At 44.3% G+C, this 13,577-nt stretch overlaps 4 protein-coding genes across 4 annotated transcripts; 2 read left to right on the top strand and 2 right to left on the bottom strand.

Annotated features, from left to right (window-relative positions):
- The first annotated feature begins 2 nt into the window (after positions 1 to 2).
- Positions 3 to 2,380, top strand: BDB00DRAFT_817248 (cofactor of BRCA1-domain-containing protein). Its single transcript, XM_053123053.1, has 6 exons — positions 3 to 275; positions 406 to 550; positions 641 to 801; positions 880 to 1,051; positions 1,140 to 1,276; positions 1,370 to 2,380. Exons 1-6 carry the CDS (start codon positions 25 to 27, stop codon positions 2,136 to 2,138), a joined length of 1,635 nt encoding a protein of 544 aa, XP_052981093.1. The 5' UTR covers positions 3 to 24; the 3' UTR covers positions 2,139 to 2,380.
- Positions 2,381 to 4,666: 2,286 nt separating this feature from the next.
- Positions 4,667 to 7,591, bottom strand: BDB00DRAFT_871100 (uncharacterized protein; the record flags this gene model as incomplete). Its single annotated transcript, XM_053126790.1, has 6 exons — positions 4,667 to 4,706; positions 4,795 to 6,352; positions 6,469 to 6,641; positions 6,804 to 6,931; positions 7,077 to 7,277; positions 7,418 to 7,591. The coding sequence occupies 6 exons, from the start codon at positions 7,589 to 7,591 to the stop codon at positions 4,667 to 4,669; spliced, it is 2,274 nt and encodes a 757-aa protein (XP_052981092.1).
- A 487-nt stretch (positions 7,592 to 8,078) lies between these two features.
- On the top strand, positions 8,079 to 9,621 carry BDB00DRAFT_817237 (thiazole biosynthetic enzyme). Its single transcript, XM_053123052.1, has 4 exons — positions 8,079 to 8,327; positions 8,406 to 8,932; positions 9,004 to 9,088; positions 9,215 to 9,621. Exons 1-4 carry the CDS (start codon positions 8,140 to 8,142, stop codon positions 9,330 to 9,332), a joined length of 918 nt encoding a protein of 305 aa, XP_052981091.1. The 5' UTR covers positions 8,079 to 8,139; the 3' UTR covers positions 9,333 to 9,621.
- Positions 9,622 to 12,174: 2,553 nt separating this feature from the next.
- On the bottom strand, positions 12,175 to 12,525 carry BDB00DRAFT_292411 (uncharacterized protein). Its single transcript, XM_053116812.1, has one exon. It carries the CDS (start codon positions 12,486 to 12,488, stop codon positions 12,297 to 12,299), a length of 192 nt encoding a protein of 63 aa, XP_052981090.1. The 5' UTR covers positions 12,489 to 12,525; the 3' UTR covers positions 12,175 to 12,296.
- Between the last annotated feature and the right edge of the window lie 1,052 nt (positions 12,526 to 13,577).

The following is a 13,577-nucleotide window of genomic DNA, read 5'->3' as shown; positions in this document are numbered from 1 at the left end:
CACACCTTCCGACGACAACTAGAAATGAGCGAGTTATTGGGAGCTGCCGCTGCAGGGCAAATCAGAGATCGATTTGCACAATCAAGCAGTCCCGAAGAAGCCATTCGCGATATTCAACGCGACTATGGTCTTAATATGCTACCAGGCATGGAAGCCATTTACATGCTCCTGGATCTTTCGGGTTGCAAACGCGCAGAAGTCCATAGTGCATGTCTCGAAGCACTCAATCGAGCCGTTGTTGCACGTATTCAAAGTCCTGAATTTGGAGAAGAAGAGTGAGTTTCGACTTGGTCGTTTTCCTTCCTTTTTCTTCTTTGCGCTGGACATGGTTGATTATCAATCTTATGGAGTTTGCGATCAATGATGGAATAAAACAGTAGAAACTGATCTTGCAAGTATGTATAGATTCATTCAAGTTTTTCAACGCTCGCTTTCATATATTGCTATTTCAGAACTTCAGCCTATTCCTATGGCGTTATTGGAGAAATTTGCATCGTATCTCGACCAAGACACTTTGGAAGCGTTAAAGCAAAATCTAGACGTGTTCGAGGTATTTTAAAGTGTTGAGGGACCTTCCTTGTTTTTTAAAAAAAAAACATCAATGCTAACATGAATGCGCATTAACACGATGTCTTTGTAGCAATGCCCTGTTAATGTCAAGCAGCGTATCTGGAAGCAAGACGAATCATTCTTCCAGGAACAAATTCTGCAGATGCTTAACATGTATCATTATGACGACGATTTGCAGGAAGCTGCCATGAATCTAAGACCCGACAGTTATCAGGATGTTTTGTCCACGAGGTACGTATAGCATATCGTTACATTTTTATAAAATCAGTGAAAGTAAAACAATGACTTATATCTATATATTTCTACTAGACGATTACATCCAATTGTCAATAAACTGATGGAAATCATTAATGGCGATCCCAAGTTGTACTCTATGGTCCTAAACACGATCCATATTGTCTTCCAGTCATCGCCCTTCCCCAGTTTGTGTTCGATCCGTGTCGATTTACTGATGAACTATCATGAAAAAGATAATGCTGCTGTAAGTGAATTTGGAGGGAGGATACAAATGATGCAAAGTCTGTAATAGAGGAAAAAGGAAGTTACTGACCTTTCTCTTAAATAAATAGGTACTGAAAACAGACAAATGCCATCGACTTATTTGGTCACTCGACACCTGCGTTCGTACGCAGAATATGGATGGAGCCATTATCGAAAAAATTAAGGAATGCTTTGACGATGTCAAAAACGGCACTCCTCTATACACGTGAGTGTCTTAAGAAAGAAAAAAAAAACATATACGAAAAAGGAACACCTAAACATTGTAATGCTAATGACAATTTGTTTAAACTACGATTAGTGATTATGCCATGGTATTGATGGACCCAATTATCTCAAACTTTCTCTCTGCCTGCATTATGAAGTGGCTGCGCATTAGCGTGGATGACGACGTACCCGAGGACTTGGAACAACTCATCAAATACAGCGCCAAACTGCTTAACTTGGCTGAGCAGGCACCCATGGCAGCACGTACACAACAAAAAATTCCAAAAATCGACAAAAACTTAACTGATTGTTGGAGCTCGTTATGCGCAATCATGCTTATGGAAAACAACAACAAAGGTTCTGTCAAGCCGTCAGATACAGAAATATTACGGGTGATGCTGAGTAAAAGTGAGATTGCGCGCAAGGTGTTTGTCCAATATTGCATCGACAGAACTTTCGAAGGTGATATCATGTCGCTCCAACGATTGCTGCCTTTTATCCTCGAGACATTGCCTGTTTCAAATGATACCAACGCCGCGCATGTGTTCATATACGAAAGCTTTATTCATACGTTCATTGGTATTCTCAACAAAAAGTGGTTGGTCGAATGCGTCATGGATGATAAGTGGAAGACAGCTGTGTTCAATGGCTTTTTAATACACATTGTTCGCTGGAGCGCTATCGCACACAAGGAGGTCGTGGTGTTGCTGACGAAATGCTTTGCCGGCCCAAAACTTCAACGACTTTTGGATGAAAAGATTGGTTTGATTGCTGAATGGGTTGATCGTGTCTGTCAAGAAGGATACAAAGATGAAAAGGTAAAGCACACCAGGTTTATAAATTTTAAAGAGTACGTTGTCTAATTTGAATTTGGGCTGTAAACAATAGAATATCCACGAACTACATAAAGTCTACAGCAATCTCTTATCACTGTCAGAAACTACGTTGGATGGTCAATTTCGAATTGCGCCTCCTGCCGTTTTGCATTTTCTGAGTAACAACCCGTAAAAATAGTACTTCATCACGAAGCTCTGTACATAGATGATTGGCTGTATATACATTTTTTATAAACCAAAGGCTTTTCTTTCCTTTGCGTAATCATCCAATTGTCTCTCGAATTTGCACTGTTTGCATGATTTTGCTTGAACACTCACATTCACAGATGCGCAGTACATACTTGTATATGTATTTACTAGTAGTGTCAATAATTCGAGCTGCCACAGAACATTTATCATGCATTTTAAGCAGTGTGATACAATATGATCAGTTATACATATTTTGGATTGCAGGGTCCCACTAACTGTTAGTTAGCGGTGGTTGCTTTATCTGTATTGCTTGTCTGTCAAGCTCTAAATGACATGATCAATGATGTCGGTGACGAGTACATTTAACTTTTGAGGTTCTCCACTTGGAAGCAAATCACTATAAAGCGCATGTAGTAATGTCTCTTTCCGGGTTTTACAAAACGTTTGCTATCGTTTTAATTCTCTAATTTATTTTTTTTTCAACGGATTTAATATCATATCAGGATTAAAATTATCTTGAATTTCTATATATTCACTACATTCCAATATCAATACAGTGATATGGTTATAAGATATGACAATTAATTATATAGAAAAAGTGCTATAGTTCTGCTTCCATCCATTTTTCAACGTGTTTGCTCATCCAATCCAACAATTTGTTGTTCAAATTAACTCTCTCTTGTTCGATTCTGTACTTGGCCTCGTCCTCGGTGATGGCTTTCTCCTGTGCATATCGCTTGATGCCTTGGATGATTATTTTGCGACGGTTGACGAACTTGGAATCATCCCTGCGCCATTGCGTGCCCCACCGTAACTCGAGGCTCTCAACAGATGGGGCACCACCTAAACCTTCATGCCATTCACGCCACAAGTCGTGGATGGTTTGGATGCCACGGCTCATGCGGTAGTTTGGCGGTGTATCCAGTTGTTGCTGTGCGGGAGAAAACGGTGTTGCAGCGGAAGGGCCTGTGATAACTGCAGTAGATGCATCAGTGGGAGCAGAAGCAGAAGGACCAGTAGATGCATATGGCGGCTGGTGTGCGTGGAGTTGCACGGTTAAAGGGATCCGCCCAGATGTCAAATCCCGTAAGTACTGTTGAGTAGCTTGGGATTGTTGCTCAACAGCCAAAGTAAGTGCGGCAATCTTCGCTGAGACATCAGTATGCATGGTACGGACAGAATCATGTAAATGGGGCATAGCCATTTGGAGTGTCAGCTCTTGGGGTCTAGGCGCCTCGCTGACAGCACTTGTCACAGCTCTAGATACGATAGGCAAACAAATACAATACGTATACTTTTAACGCAACACGAGCAATTACGACCAGCTTTATAAATCACTAACCCTTTAAATTCCAAGTAATGTGTATCATTGAACAAGGAAGCGTTCCAAATGGAAAGACCTGGATGGCGTTGTTGCATTAAAACTGAATCTTGTAGAAATGTGACACGCAAAACACGCAACATCTTCAGAAATCCATCTGCCGCCATCGTACTATCGCCTTCGTTCTGATCTATCCTTTCTTGCCATTGTTCAATCCAAGGGAAAATTCTGCGGCAGAGTTCTGGCGAAGGCTATACAATGTCACGGGGGAGGTAAAAGCGACCACCATCCGGGGAAAAATCAGCCATATTTCGTAGCAACCTTCGAGGGAGGTTTGTCAGATATGATCCTTCCATGGAATCACCTGTCCAGCGACCAGCTCGACGGATATCCGAGTCACCAGTGCCTCCAATATCCGCCATTTTCGCACCCGAATTTCGTCCAGCGTGTGTCTTGGCTTTGCTACGAATACCGGCATGCCTGAAAGCGTTGTCAATGGTTTTGTAGTGCGCAGCATGGGTGATCGCTGAGGTCAAATCGTTAGGCTTGGACTTGCATAGCTTGATATCATACCAAGTCTCGGGCTCAGTCATGGCCGGAAATCGTTCGCCTTTGGGACATCAGTCAATTCCAGATCCCGGACGTTTTCGCCACGCATCAACGCAAAGTGGGAAATCAGTAGCATCAATGTGTTTCTGTAGTGTTCACTCTTGTCCTTTCGAAAACAGTAGTCGACAATCGTTCCTAGTTCCGCGAGGGTCGAGTAGCCATCCAAGAGTGATGGGGCAACCCTTCCGGATGATTCCGATTTGCGTATGATACAATAGTATTCCGAAATTTACAGGTATAGGCTCCGATATCCAATATACTTGATTAAACATTCGAAAGCACTTGTAAATATGATGTGACTGCAGGACAAAGGATCTTGTACGCATCCACCTCACAATGAAACGTTAATAAAATGCCCACGGTCAATACATGAAAGGAAAACAGAAACTGCAAACGATTTATTTAAGAACAAAAAGAAACAAAGGGATGGGCATTTTTAGATGTTCAAGAAAAGCTCGGTGTACTTGGGGAAGGCCCTATATTTAAAAATAGTAAAACGAATAATCAACACAGGCGCTCTTTCTCATTCCCTCACATGCACACACAGTTTTCACAATAACTTACCATAGCTTATCAGCAATAGTCTTCTCCAGGGAATCTGCAAGCTCACGGACAGCCTCCATGGCAGGCAAGACCTTATCACCAGCATAGACAGCCAACTTGCTGACGTCCTCGATGGAAGTCATATCGTTGGTCAGCTTTTCCAACTCCTGGGTGCGGTCCTGGAGGTTCGAAACGATGGGGGACAATTCCTTGATGACACGGGCCTCAGCAGTAGCATCCAAGCCAATAGCGCCAATCTTGGAAGCGGTCTCGGCTAACTCACCACGGTAAGTGTAAGCAGCGGGCAAAACGTGCTGGATCACCATTGTAATCAAAGTCTGTGCCTCAATCATGACGTCCTTGGAGTACTTTTCCATCAAAATATGGTAACGCGAGGTCAACTCGGCGTCAGAGAAGACACCAGTCTCACGCAACATGTCGGCGTTCTCCTTCTTGAGCAGACGGGTGAAAGCATCGGGGCTCTTTGTGATGTTGGGCAGACCACGCTTGGCAGCCTCTTGGACCCAGTCATCGGAATAGTTGTCGCCCTCGAAGCGGATAGCCTTGGTCTTTGTGATGTATTCGCGGATGACAGCCAATTGGTCCTCCTTTGAGGCGATCTTCTTGTCGCCCTTTTGCTTGCGCAAAGCGTCTCTGATTTCCATCAACGAGGAAGCGACGGCCGAGTTGAGGAGGGTGACAGGGAACGACGTAGATTGCTTGGAACCGACAGCACGGAACTCAAACTTGTTGCCAGTGAAGGCGAATGGCGAGGTACGGTTACGGTCGGTCAAATCACGGGCAATGCTGGGAAGGGTGGCGACCTTGAGATCGAGGACGGTGCCCTTGACGCGAACGTTTTGCATCTGGGTGCCGGTAGCGCCATAGTTGACGGGTCGGTTCTCCTCAATGGCATTGAGAACTTCGTTCAGCTGGCTACCCAAGAAGACGGAGATGATACCTGGGGGAGCTTCGTGGGCACCGAGACGGTGGTCGTTTGAAGCAGATGCGATACCAGCACGCAACAAATCGCCGTGGTCAAGAACAGCCTTCAAGACAGCGACCAGGAAGATCAAGAAGCGGACGTTGTTTTCGGGGTTGGCAGAGGGATCCAAGAGGTTGTCGCCCTGGTCAGTGGACATACTCCAGTTGCAGTGCTTGCCGGAGCCGTTGACGCCGCGGAAAGGCTTTTCGTGGAAGAGCACCTTGAGCTTGTGGCGATGGGCAACGCGGTGAAGGACATCCATGGTCAGCAAGTTGTGATCGACGGCCTGCATGGCTTCCTCGAAGATGGGAGCGACCTCAAACTGGGCAGGGGCGACTTCGTTGTGGCGGGTCTTGATGGGGACACCGAGCTTGGCGAGCTCGTGCTCGCATTCGCTGATGGCGGCCAAAACACGGGTGGGGATCTTGCCAAAGTAGTGATCCTCGAGCTGCTGGTGACGAGGGGGCAGACCACCAAGCAAGGTGCGGCCAGTGATCTTCAAATCGGGACGCAGCGTGTACAGACCACGGTCGATCAAGAAGTATTCCTGCTCGGTACCCAAAGTGGTGAATACGTTCTTGGCACGTGGGTGATCTGTGTGCATCGTTTGATGTCAGCCATACCGACTGAGTGTATTTTCCACTCCACTCCACTCCACTCCACTTCACCGCAAAGAGACTGATCATCCCTCCTTTTTGTTCTTTTCTAACCTTCATCGACCTCATCAATCAGCGACAAGATCTCCAAAGCAGTCTTGTTCAGCACCTCGGAGGAGCGCAACAAGACACTCTTTTCGTCCAAGGCCTCGCCGTTGTACGAGATGAAGACGGAGGGGATGTACAGGATGGCCGTGCCGTGGGGACCTTCTTGGATAAACATTGGGCTGGGATACAAATTAAGTCAGTTAAGAGTCATCGTCGCTATTTTTAGGCCGGTGATTTGAGGGTATGTACGCGGGGTGTGGATGGATGGATCGATGGGATCGATTGATTGGGATTTGTGTGTGGAGTGGGATGCTAAGCTTTCACTACTACTGAGACTCTACCTCTTGGTGTCCCACACGGTGTAACCGCGCGCTTCGAAGGTGGTACGCATACCGCCGGATGGGAACGACGAGGCATCCGGTTCAGATTGCAAAAGCTGGGATCCCGAGAATGTCTCGAGCGCAGTAACCTGTCAAAGAAGAAGACCGCTTTTCATTAATCTCAATGTCCCAGTCGGCAACCCCCTTCCCATCCCATCCCTTGCTGTGCTGCATGGCGTTGCAGTGCGTATGCCGCATATGTTAATTTTTCCTAGTGCTGCTAAATAAACAAACCTCTTCAAAACCATTGAAGAAGCTGGATTTCAACGTCAAAAATGAGTCATGCTTCTCTGCCGTCGAATCGGTCATGGGCTGGAACCAGTGCGTGAAATGGCTGGCGCCCCGTTCAATAGCCCACACCTTGACAGCGTGTGCGATCGCATCGGCTGTGACCTTGTCCAACGTCTGGTTGCCACGCAGCTGCTTCATGAAGCTCTGGGATATTAAAAAGTACCACAAGAGCACAGTCAGTTTCCTTTCATTCTTCCCGTTCCCCAACCAACCCCCCCTACCCCTTTGTCTCCTCTGCATGCACATCACCCTCTGAAAGCGATCGTGCTTTCCGTTGCTGTTACCTTAAAGATGGGCTTGGGCAATGTGTGCGACATTTCCTTCAGTGAAAAGACATTGCTGCCAAAGACCTCGGTAATGGTCTTGGCCTTGCCGGTAGCGCCTTCAGATAGGCTAATGTTACGAGGGGCCTTGGTAAGGCTCTCGACAACAGTGTTTATACGTGCTTGGTGGGTCATGAGTGTGTGGGGTGTGGAGAGAAGAAAATAATAAAAGAGAGCGAAAAAAAATCCCGCGCGTGTTGTGGTTTGAACCATTTTGTCGCGGTCGTTGAAATGAGTAAGCTGTGTGTGTGTGTGTGTTGTTTGCTGTCAATCTCAAAGCGTACTTAGCGCAGTTTGATGTGAGGCTATAATTGTGATCCGTTCACACCCACCATCTCTCCTTCGCACCGACCCACAGAAGATCGAAATCTTTTTGTTTGTGTTTTTTCTTCCATTGGTGACCCGATCACACCCGGAACGACCACTATCCGTCGAAATGCATAAACGTTTGATTTCCTTTTTTTTCCCCTTTGTATCACGCCCCATCTCTTACAACAGTCATCTGAGCTTGAGATAAGATATGATAGCGATCTAGTACTGCATTTCCCTTGATCCGAGAAAGTACCACCCAATACCACAGTCCCGGGCCCCCAGCAGCCAGACTGAGGATATAAATACCTGTCCCCCCTCCTGTTCTCTCTGTTCTCTCCATCACTTCAACTCTACTCTTCCAAACCAAAGCAATGTCCTCTACCACTACTATTACCACTACCCCTACTGCCACCGGCTACCGTCTCAACGGCGACGCCTGCCAGGACTACAAGTTCAAGCCCATCAGGGAAGCCGAGGTTAACCGCGAAATGACCCATCGCTACTTTACCGACATGATCGAGTATGCCGAAAGCGACGTTGTCATCGTTGGTGCTGGCAGGTAACCCTATGAAACAACCATTATATGCTGGATATTTTGTTACTTCCGAAGCAACTAACACGCGACTGATGCCATTAGTGCTGGCTTATCGTGCGCCTGGGAGCTTTCCAAGGACCCTTCGATCAAGATTGCCATTATCGAGCAATCTGTCGCCCCTGGCGGTGGCTGCTGGCTCGGCGGCCAACTCTTCTCGGCCATGATTGTTCGCAAGCCCGCCCACACCTTCCTCGAGGATGTTGGTGTGCCCTTTGAAGAAAAGGAGAACTATGTTGTCGTCAAGCATGCTGCCCTGTTCACCTCGACCATCCTGTCCAAGTTGCTCCAGCGGCCCAATGTCAAGCTCTTCAATGCCACTGCTGTCGAAGACTTGATTGTCAAGCAGGGTGAGGTCAAGGGCGTCGTCACTAACTGGGCTCTCGTTACGTTGACTGGCCATGACACCCAGTCATGCATGGATCCCAATGTCATTGAGGCCAAGGTTGTAGTTTCCGGCTGTGGCCATGATGGTCCCTTTGGTGCTTCTATGGTCAAGCGTCTTCAGTCCATCAAGTTGGTCGAAAAGGGCTGTGGCATGCGCTGCCTCGATATGAATTCAGCTGAGGATGGTAATGATAATATTGACGCGTGCTTCTTAACAGTAGTGGTAGTGAGCTAACGTTGTCTGAATGCCTTATAGAAATCGTCAACCAGACCCGCGAGATTGTCCCGGGTATAGTCATGACTGGCATGGAACTGGCTGAACTTGATGGTGCCAGCCGCATGTAAATATCCAAGATCTCTTTTTTTTCCCTCTCTCTGTGCTTGTTGGGACCCTGGGAAGATCTATCTCATTTCACGATAAGGAAGAAGCGTAACCGTTGCGTCACTGTTTGTTATTTTTCTATTAGGGGCCCAACATTTGGCGCCATGTTGATTTCGGGCCAAAGAGCCGCTTTCGCTGCACGTGCTTCTCTCCAGAGACAACGGGATGCTGAAGAGCAGACCCAGAACAAGATTTCTCACTAAAGAAATGAGGTACGTGCTGATTGTGATATCGTGGAAAACTATTAGTCCCTGTGTTTTTCTCGATTGCAATTGGCACTAGGGGTGCTTGGATCTTTTAAGGAACTTTCCTTCTCCTTCGTGGAGCGGGAGGGATCTTTAACTTTTTCAGGCTGAGACTTTACCCTTGGAACTTGACTCTGGATAATACCAGCGAAAGGAAGTGTCATTGCGTGTTTATTAACGCATCTTTATTCTCTTGCTTGTAATTTTGTGGTAATAAACGCGACTTTACCTTTTCCTTCTTTTAAAACCTTTAATGTGTACATACATATTGCATGCACTGGCTGTTGTTGGGTTTTTGTGCGTTTAAGCAACATCTGTCGCGTAGAAAAAAAACTTTTTTTGGGGTAGATGAAGACCCGGATTTTCCCTTTTGCTTTCTCTGACGTTCAAGAAATGCATATGTACGTTGCACAAAGGACATGAACCGTTGGTATATCTCTCGCCTATCCTAAAAGTAGCTTGAATTTCAAGGGAACTCGGATCACCATTTATCAGCTATGAATGATGGCCCTCGTTCGGGTAGATACGCTTAACGCCGTATTGTTTGGACGTGGAAAAGTGGGTCTCCATCTGCATTATGACTCACGATAAACAATGTACTATCCCTGTTGAAGCTAAGATCCGACCATCCATTGTTTTGGTTTATCACATTTCTCAGCTGTATAGCTCTTCTGATGTTTCTGATGAGAGGATGGAAGATTGTACTACAGCCATCTTGAAGATGTTCAAAATATACGATACAGTTTTGTATCATGAAAATCTGGATCGTTCTCTTCTGCTATTCCACGCTGATTTGTTATCCCTATTAGTTCTGCTCAAAACAGATTGGATATGGTCAAAAATATAGTCTGCGGAAGGAGTGATTGAATCTGTCATATTCTCACTACGCTTTTATGTGCTCTAGAGGGCATTTGTAGCATGAATAGTATTCCCCGTCGAAAAAGCTATTCTTATGGACAGCACCCTAAACTAAAACTGAATAACAAAGTAGAAAGTCGCGTGTTTTGCATAGACGTGTAGGAAAGTTCGTGCAGGCGTCTATCATGCATGAACCGGTATATACGAATCCTGTTATCATGACTACTACCGACTATCATAGAAACAATACACGTATTCAATTCTCAAACAAGATGTTCTTTTTGATCCAGGGCTTAAATACTACATCGGAAACACTCCTGGAGTACATTCTGTTAGCATAAAAGATATACCCAGCTGAGGTGCCCGAGACAGCTGCTCATAGTAAACATATGTATGCACTGCATTTACGCCACTAGTTCTACATAAATAGCACATATGAATTTGCTTCCCCTGTCGTGACACTGATAGAGACCATATCATGGTGCAGATAATGACAAGCTAATTGTGCGATTTTTAGTATTTGGGTTAGATTTTTGAGTACTTTTGTATCGAAGCCAAAGTGTAACGCAGTGACTTTTTGTATGTTTTTACTGCTGTATATATGCAACTTCAATAAGCACCAAGTTCTTTTGGTTGTAGTTCTGTTTACAGAAGTTGCGTTTCAATACAGAGTTCGAGTTTTAAAAAGAATGTGTTCGCGTTCGCGTCCTCGTTCTCGTTTTGCGACCGTGTTACAGATACCAAACATCGAAACTGGCAGTGAGCGAGCCCATCTGCTTCAACATCCTGCTTCTGCTTTGTTTTATGATACATTTTTAAATAATACGTATACATGTCATATTCGACCCGATCGGATATCGAAAACCACCGGCTCATCAAAGAGTGCGACAGGAATGAGGGGAAAATGTTCCAGCAAATCTATATCTTTTGAAGTCTGACAAAAGCGCTTGACAGCATTGTGTACAGTAATATCGAGGTCTTCAAGAAGACTGCAGCAAAAGTTGTAGTTTTCCACAAAAAGCGGTGATAGAAGAATCAATAGTGATAAAGCTACCTTATGAATCAAAACAGAAAAGAAGAATTACCGAAGCTGGTTTTCTAGAATTATTGACACTCACCACAAGAGGGTCACTAAAGCTTAGTTGCGAGGAAAAAAAGACATGATATTACACATCTGTGCCTACGGTAAGTTACTGTTAGAAATATGCTTCTACTGATGCCCTATCGCTAGTAAGTTGTGCATTTAATAAACCGTATGATTTACTTGCCTTCTCGTGTCGCTTTTAAAACTGATAAGCCATTGTATTCGCGATCTCTCCTTTTTAGATACTTTTGAAGCCCGGTCCGAGCGTCAAGAGCAGCATAAGCGATTTTGATAAGGACTGCTCGCTCCATTATTCGCTTGTTCGTACATTTTCTTTTAGAAGAAACTGATCAAGATATGCAGCACATATATCAGTTAAGCTCATCATGGCATCGATGATAGCACCTTGGTTGCTTGCGATATCTCGTTACGTCACACCCTCTGATACCGTGACTGATGGCGAAAAATAAAAAAACTCAAAGATGCTGAATGACACAGGATGTTAACAAGCTATTCAAGAGCACGAGTTCCTTCAAGAAGAGGAGCGAAAAAAAAAAGTGGATGCACTCAATGATGTACAGAATACAGTAGGCTTAAAGAAGCAGGTCATGCAACCGTACGGAATGGTCCAGGTAATCAAGATAATCAACAAGCAGACCGAAAAGATAAAAGGTCTACTCGATGCGTTACAAAAAAGCCTTTTTATGGTGTCGAAATCTAGTAAGCTGTTCTTCATTTTCGTAAAAGGTGTACATAGAGGATGTAGATGGTGTTGCTACTGGTGACTTTATTTATAAGCACGATACACAAATAAAGAAGAAACTGAAGGATCATCCTCAAATAACCGCCATTGTACCGCTCGTACTACGCTTCTCCTCGACTGCTTGGAAGTTTCGATAATCCAAGAGGCCATCAACCATCATAGAATTTGAGACAGAAAGACATGCACGTTTTTTCTAAAACATGCAGTATGTTACGGCTTACTTATAAAAGAGGACACCAGAGCCTCCGATAAGTGTATACAAGCCCTTGAAGGAAAGATTATAGATGACATTTTGTGTTCTAAGGTATATAGCGAGTGCTGCAAATACTACCGTGGTATACATATGATAGTGTAGAAGATGCACGCACGTTAACGTTCTTTTGTTGTTTTGATTTTTTTGCAAACACATGTCGGTATCTGCCCGATCATGCAAAATTCGAAAATGGGGCTTGAGTGTCAATTAAGAGAAGCAAACAACAGGTGTTCTGACATCATGCGTAATTGCTTTGTTTTTATAAGCATGTGATATGTGTGCAACTTGAAAAAATAAACAAGCACCACAGACATTCTGTAAACAAAAAAAAATATCGAGACGTTTACTACATCAGGGGATATCATCATAGTATAACAAGCAATCAATGCTTCTTCTAGCAGCAAGAGGAGAAAATTGGTTAGAATGAAAAAAAGAGCCTATATACAGATCGTGTACAGGTTTTCCACGACCCGCTTGAGCCAGGAACAGATCCTTTGAGAGAAATCGGATCACACTATATCCGCATCTCGACTTGTTGGGGTAATAACTAAGCATTTATTACTTTGCATGTTATACTTATTTAACATGAATTCTCTTATTCTTGCCTTGGTGCTTTGCTCGTATTATATAATACAAACACATTTTATGGCTGCATAAAAAGCAGAAACTGCTACTACAATGAAGGTGGAAATTTGGACAAGGGATTTTGATTGCAGCTATCAAGGTTCCATCAAAGAAGTATTACACGTACTGTTTTGGGGGGGGGGTTCGATCATCGCGTGCTTCTAGACTGTTTGCTATACCTTTTACTATTCCTTTCTGTAGTTATGCCTTTTGATATCATAGCTATTGGTAGCTCTAATAGTCCCTGCATTAATAAAAGATATTACTCTCTTGCTTGTCATCAAAAAAAAAAAATGCGTCATGTGGTAAGATGAACAAAGACACCTGTGATGATCACGGATGCATAATAAAAGAAGGGCCGATCTTTTGGTTCGGGTTTCTTCTGATCACACTAATCGAGCAATTGGGAACACTCCCTCTGCCCTTCGATTGATGGACAGTGATCTGTAAACATGGAATGGATTTTTCGATCATACTCTATATGGTGGTATGTTGTAAAGAAGATCAAGGGTTTGGAAGGTGTCACTTTATGTATGTATAATAAGCATGCCAAGACCACTAGGTCGACCGCATAAAATGTTTATCAGCCCACACTTTCATACAACTCAGCGATTAATAAGG

Source organism: Zychaea mexicana (genome assembly GCF_025766255.1).
Source record: "Zychaea mexicana strain RSA 1403 chromosome Unknown BDB00scaffold_25, whole genome shotgun sequence".
Classification (NCBI taxonomy): Eukaryota; Fungi; Mucoromycota; class Mucoromycetes; order Mucorales; family Lichtheimiaceae; genus Zychaea; species Zychaea mexicana.
The sequence above is the reverse complement of the archived record's forward strand: the minus strand, read 5'-3'. Positions and strand labels throughout refer to the sequence as shown.

Bases quoted from the DNA above. Each gene is read 5' to 3' on its own strand.
- BDB00DRAFT_817237 (XM_053123052.1), top strand. From the start codon at position 8,140: ATGTCCTCTACCACTACTATTACCACTACCCCTACTGCCACCGGCTAC. The intron at 8,933-9,003 runs GTAATGATAATA...AATGCCTTATAG, and splicing joins TATGAATTCAGCTGAGGATG to AAATCGTCAACCAGACCCGC. The intron at 9,089-9,214 runs GTAAATATCCAA...TTTTTCTATTAG, and splicing joins CTTGATGGTGCCAGCCGCAT to GGGCCCAACATTTGGCGCCA.
- BDB00DRAFT_292411 (XM_053116812.1), bottom strand. From the start codon at position 12,488: ATGTGTTTGCAAAAAAATCAAAACAACAAAAGAACGTTAACGTGCGTG.
- BDB00DRAFT_817248 (XM_053123053.1), top strand. From the start codon at position 25: ATGAGCGAGTTATTGGGAGCTGCCGCTGCAGGGCAAATCAGAGATCGA. The intron at 802-879 runs GTACGTATAGCA...TATTTCTACTAG, and splicing joins CAGGATGTTTTGTCCACGAG to ACGATTACATCCAATTGTCA. The intron at 1,052-1,139 runs GTAAGTGAATTT...TTAAATAAATAG, and splicing joins ATGAAAAAGATAATGCTGCT to GTACTGAAAACAGACAAATG.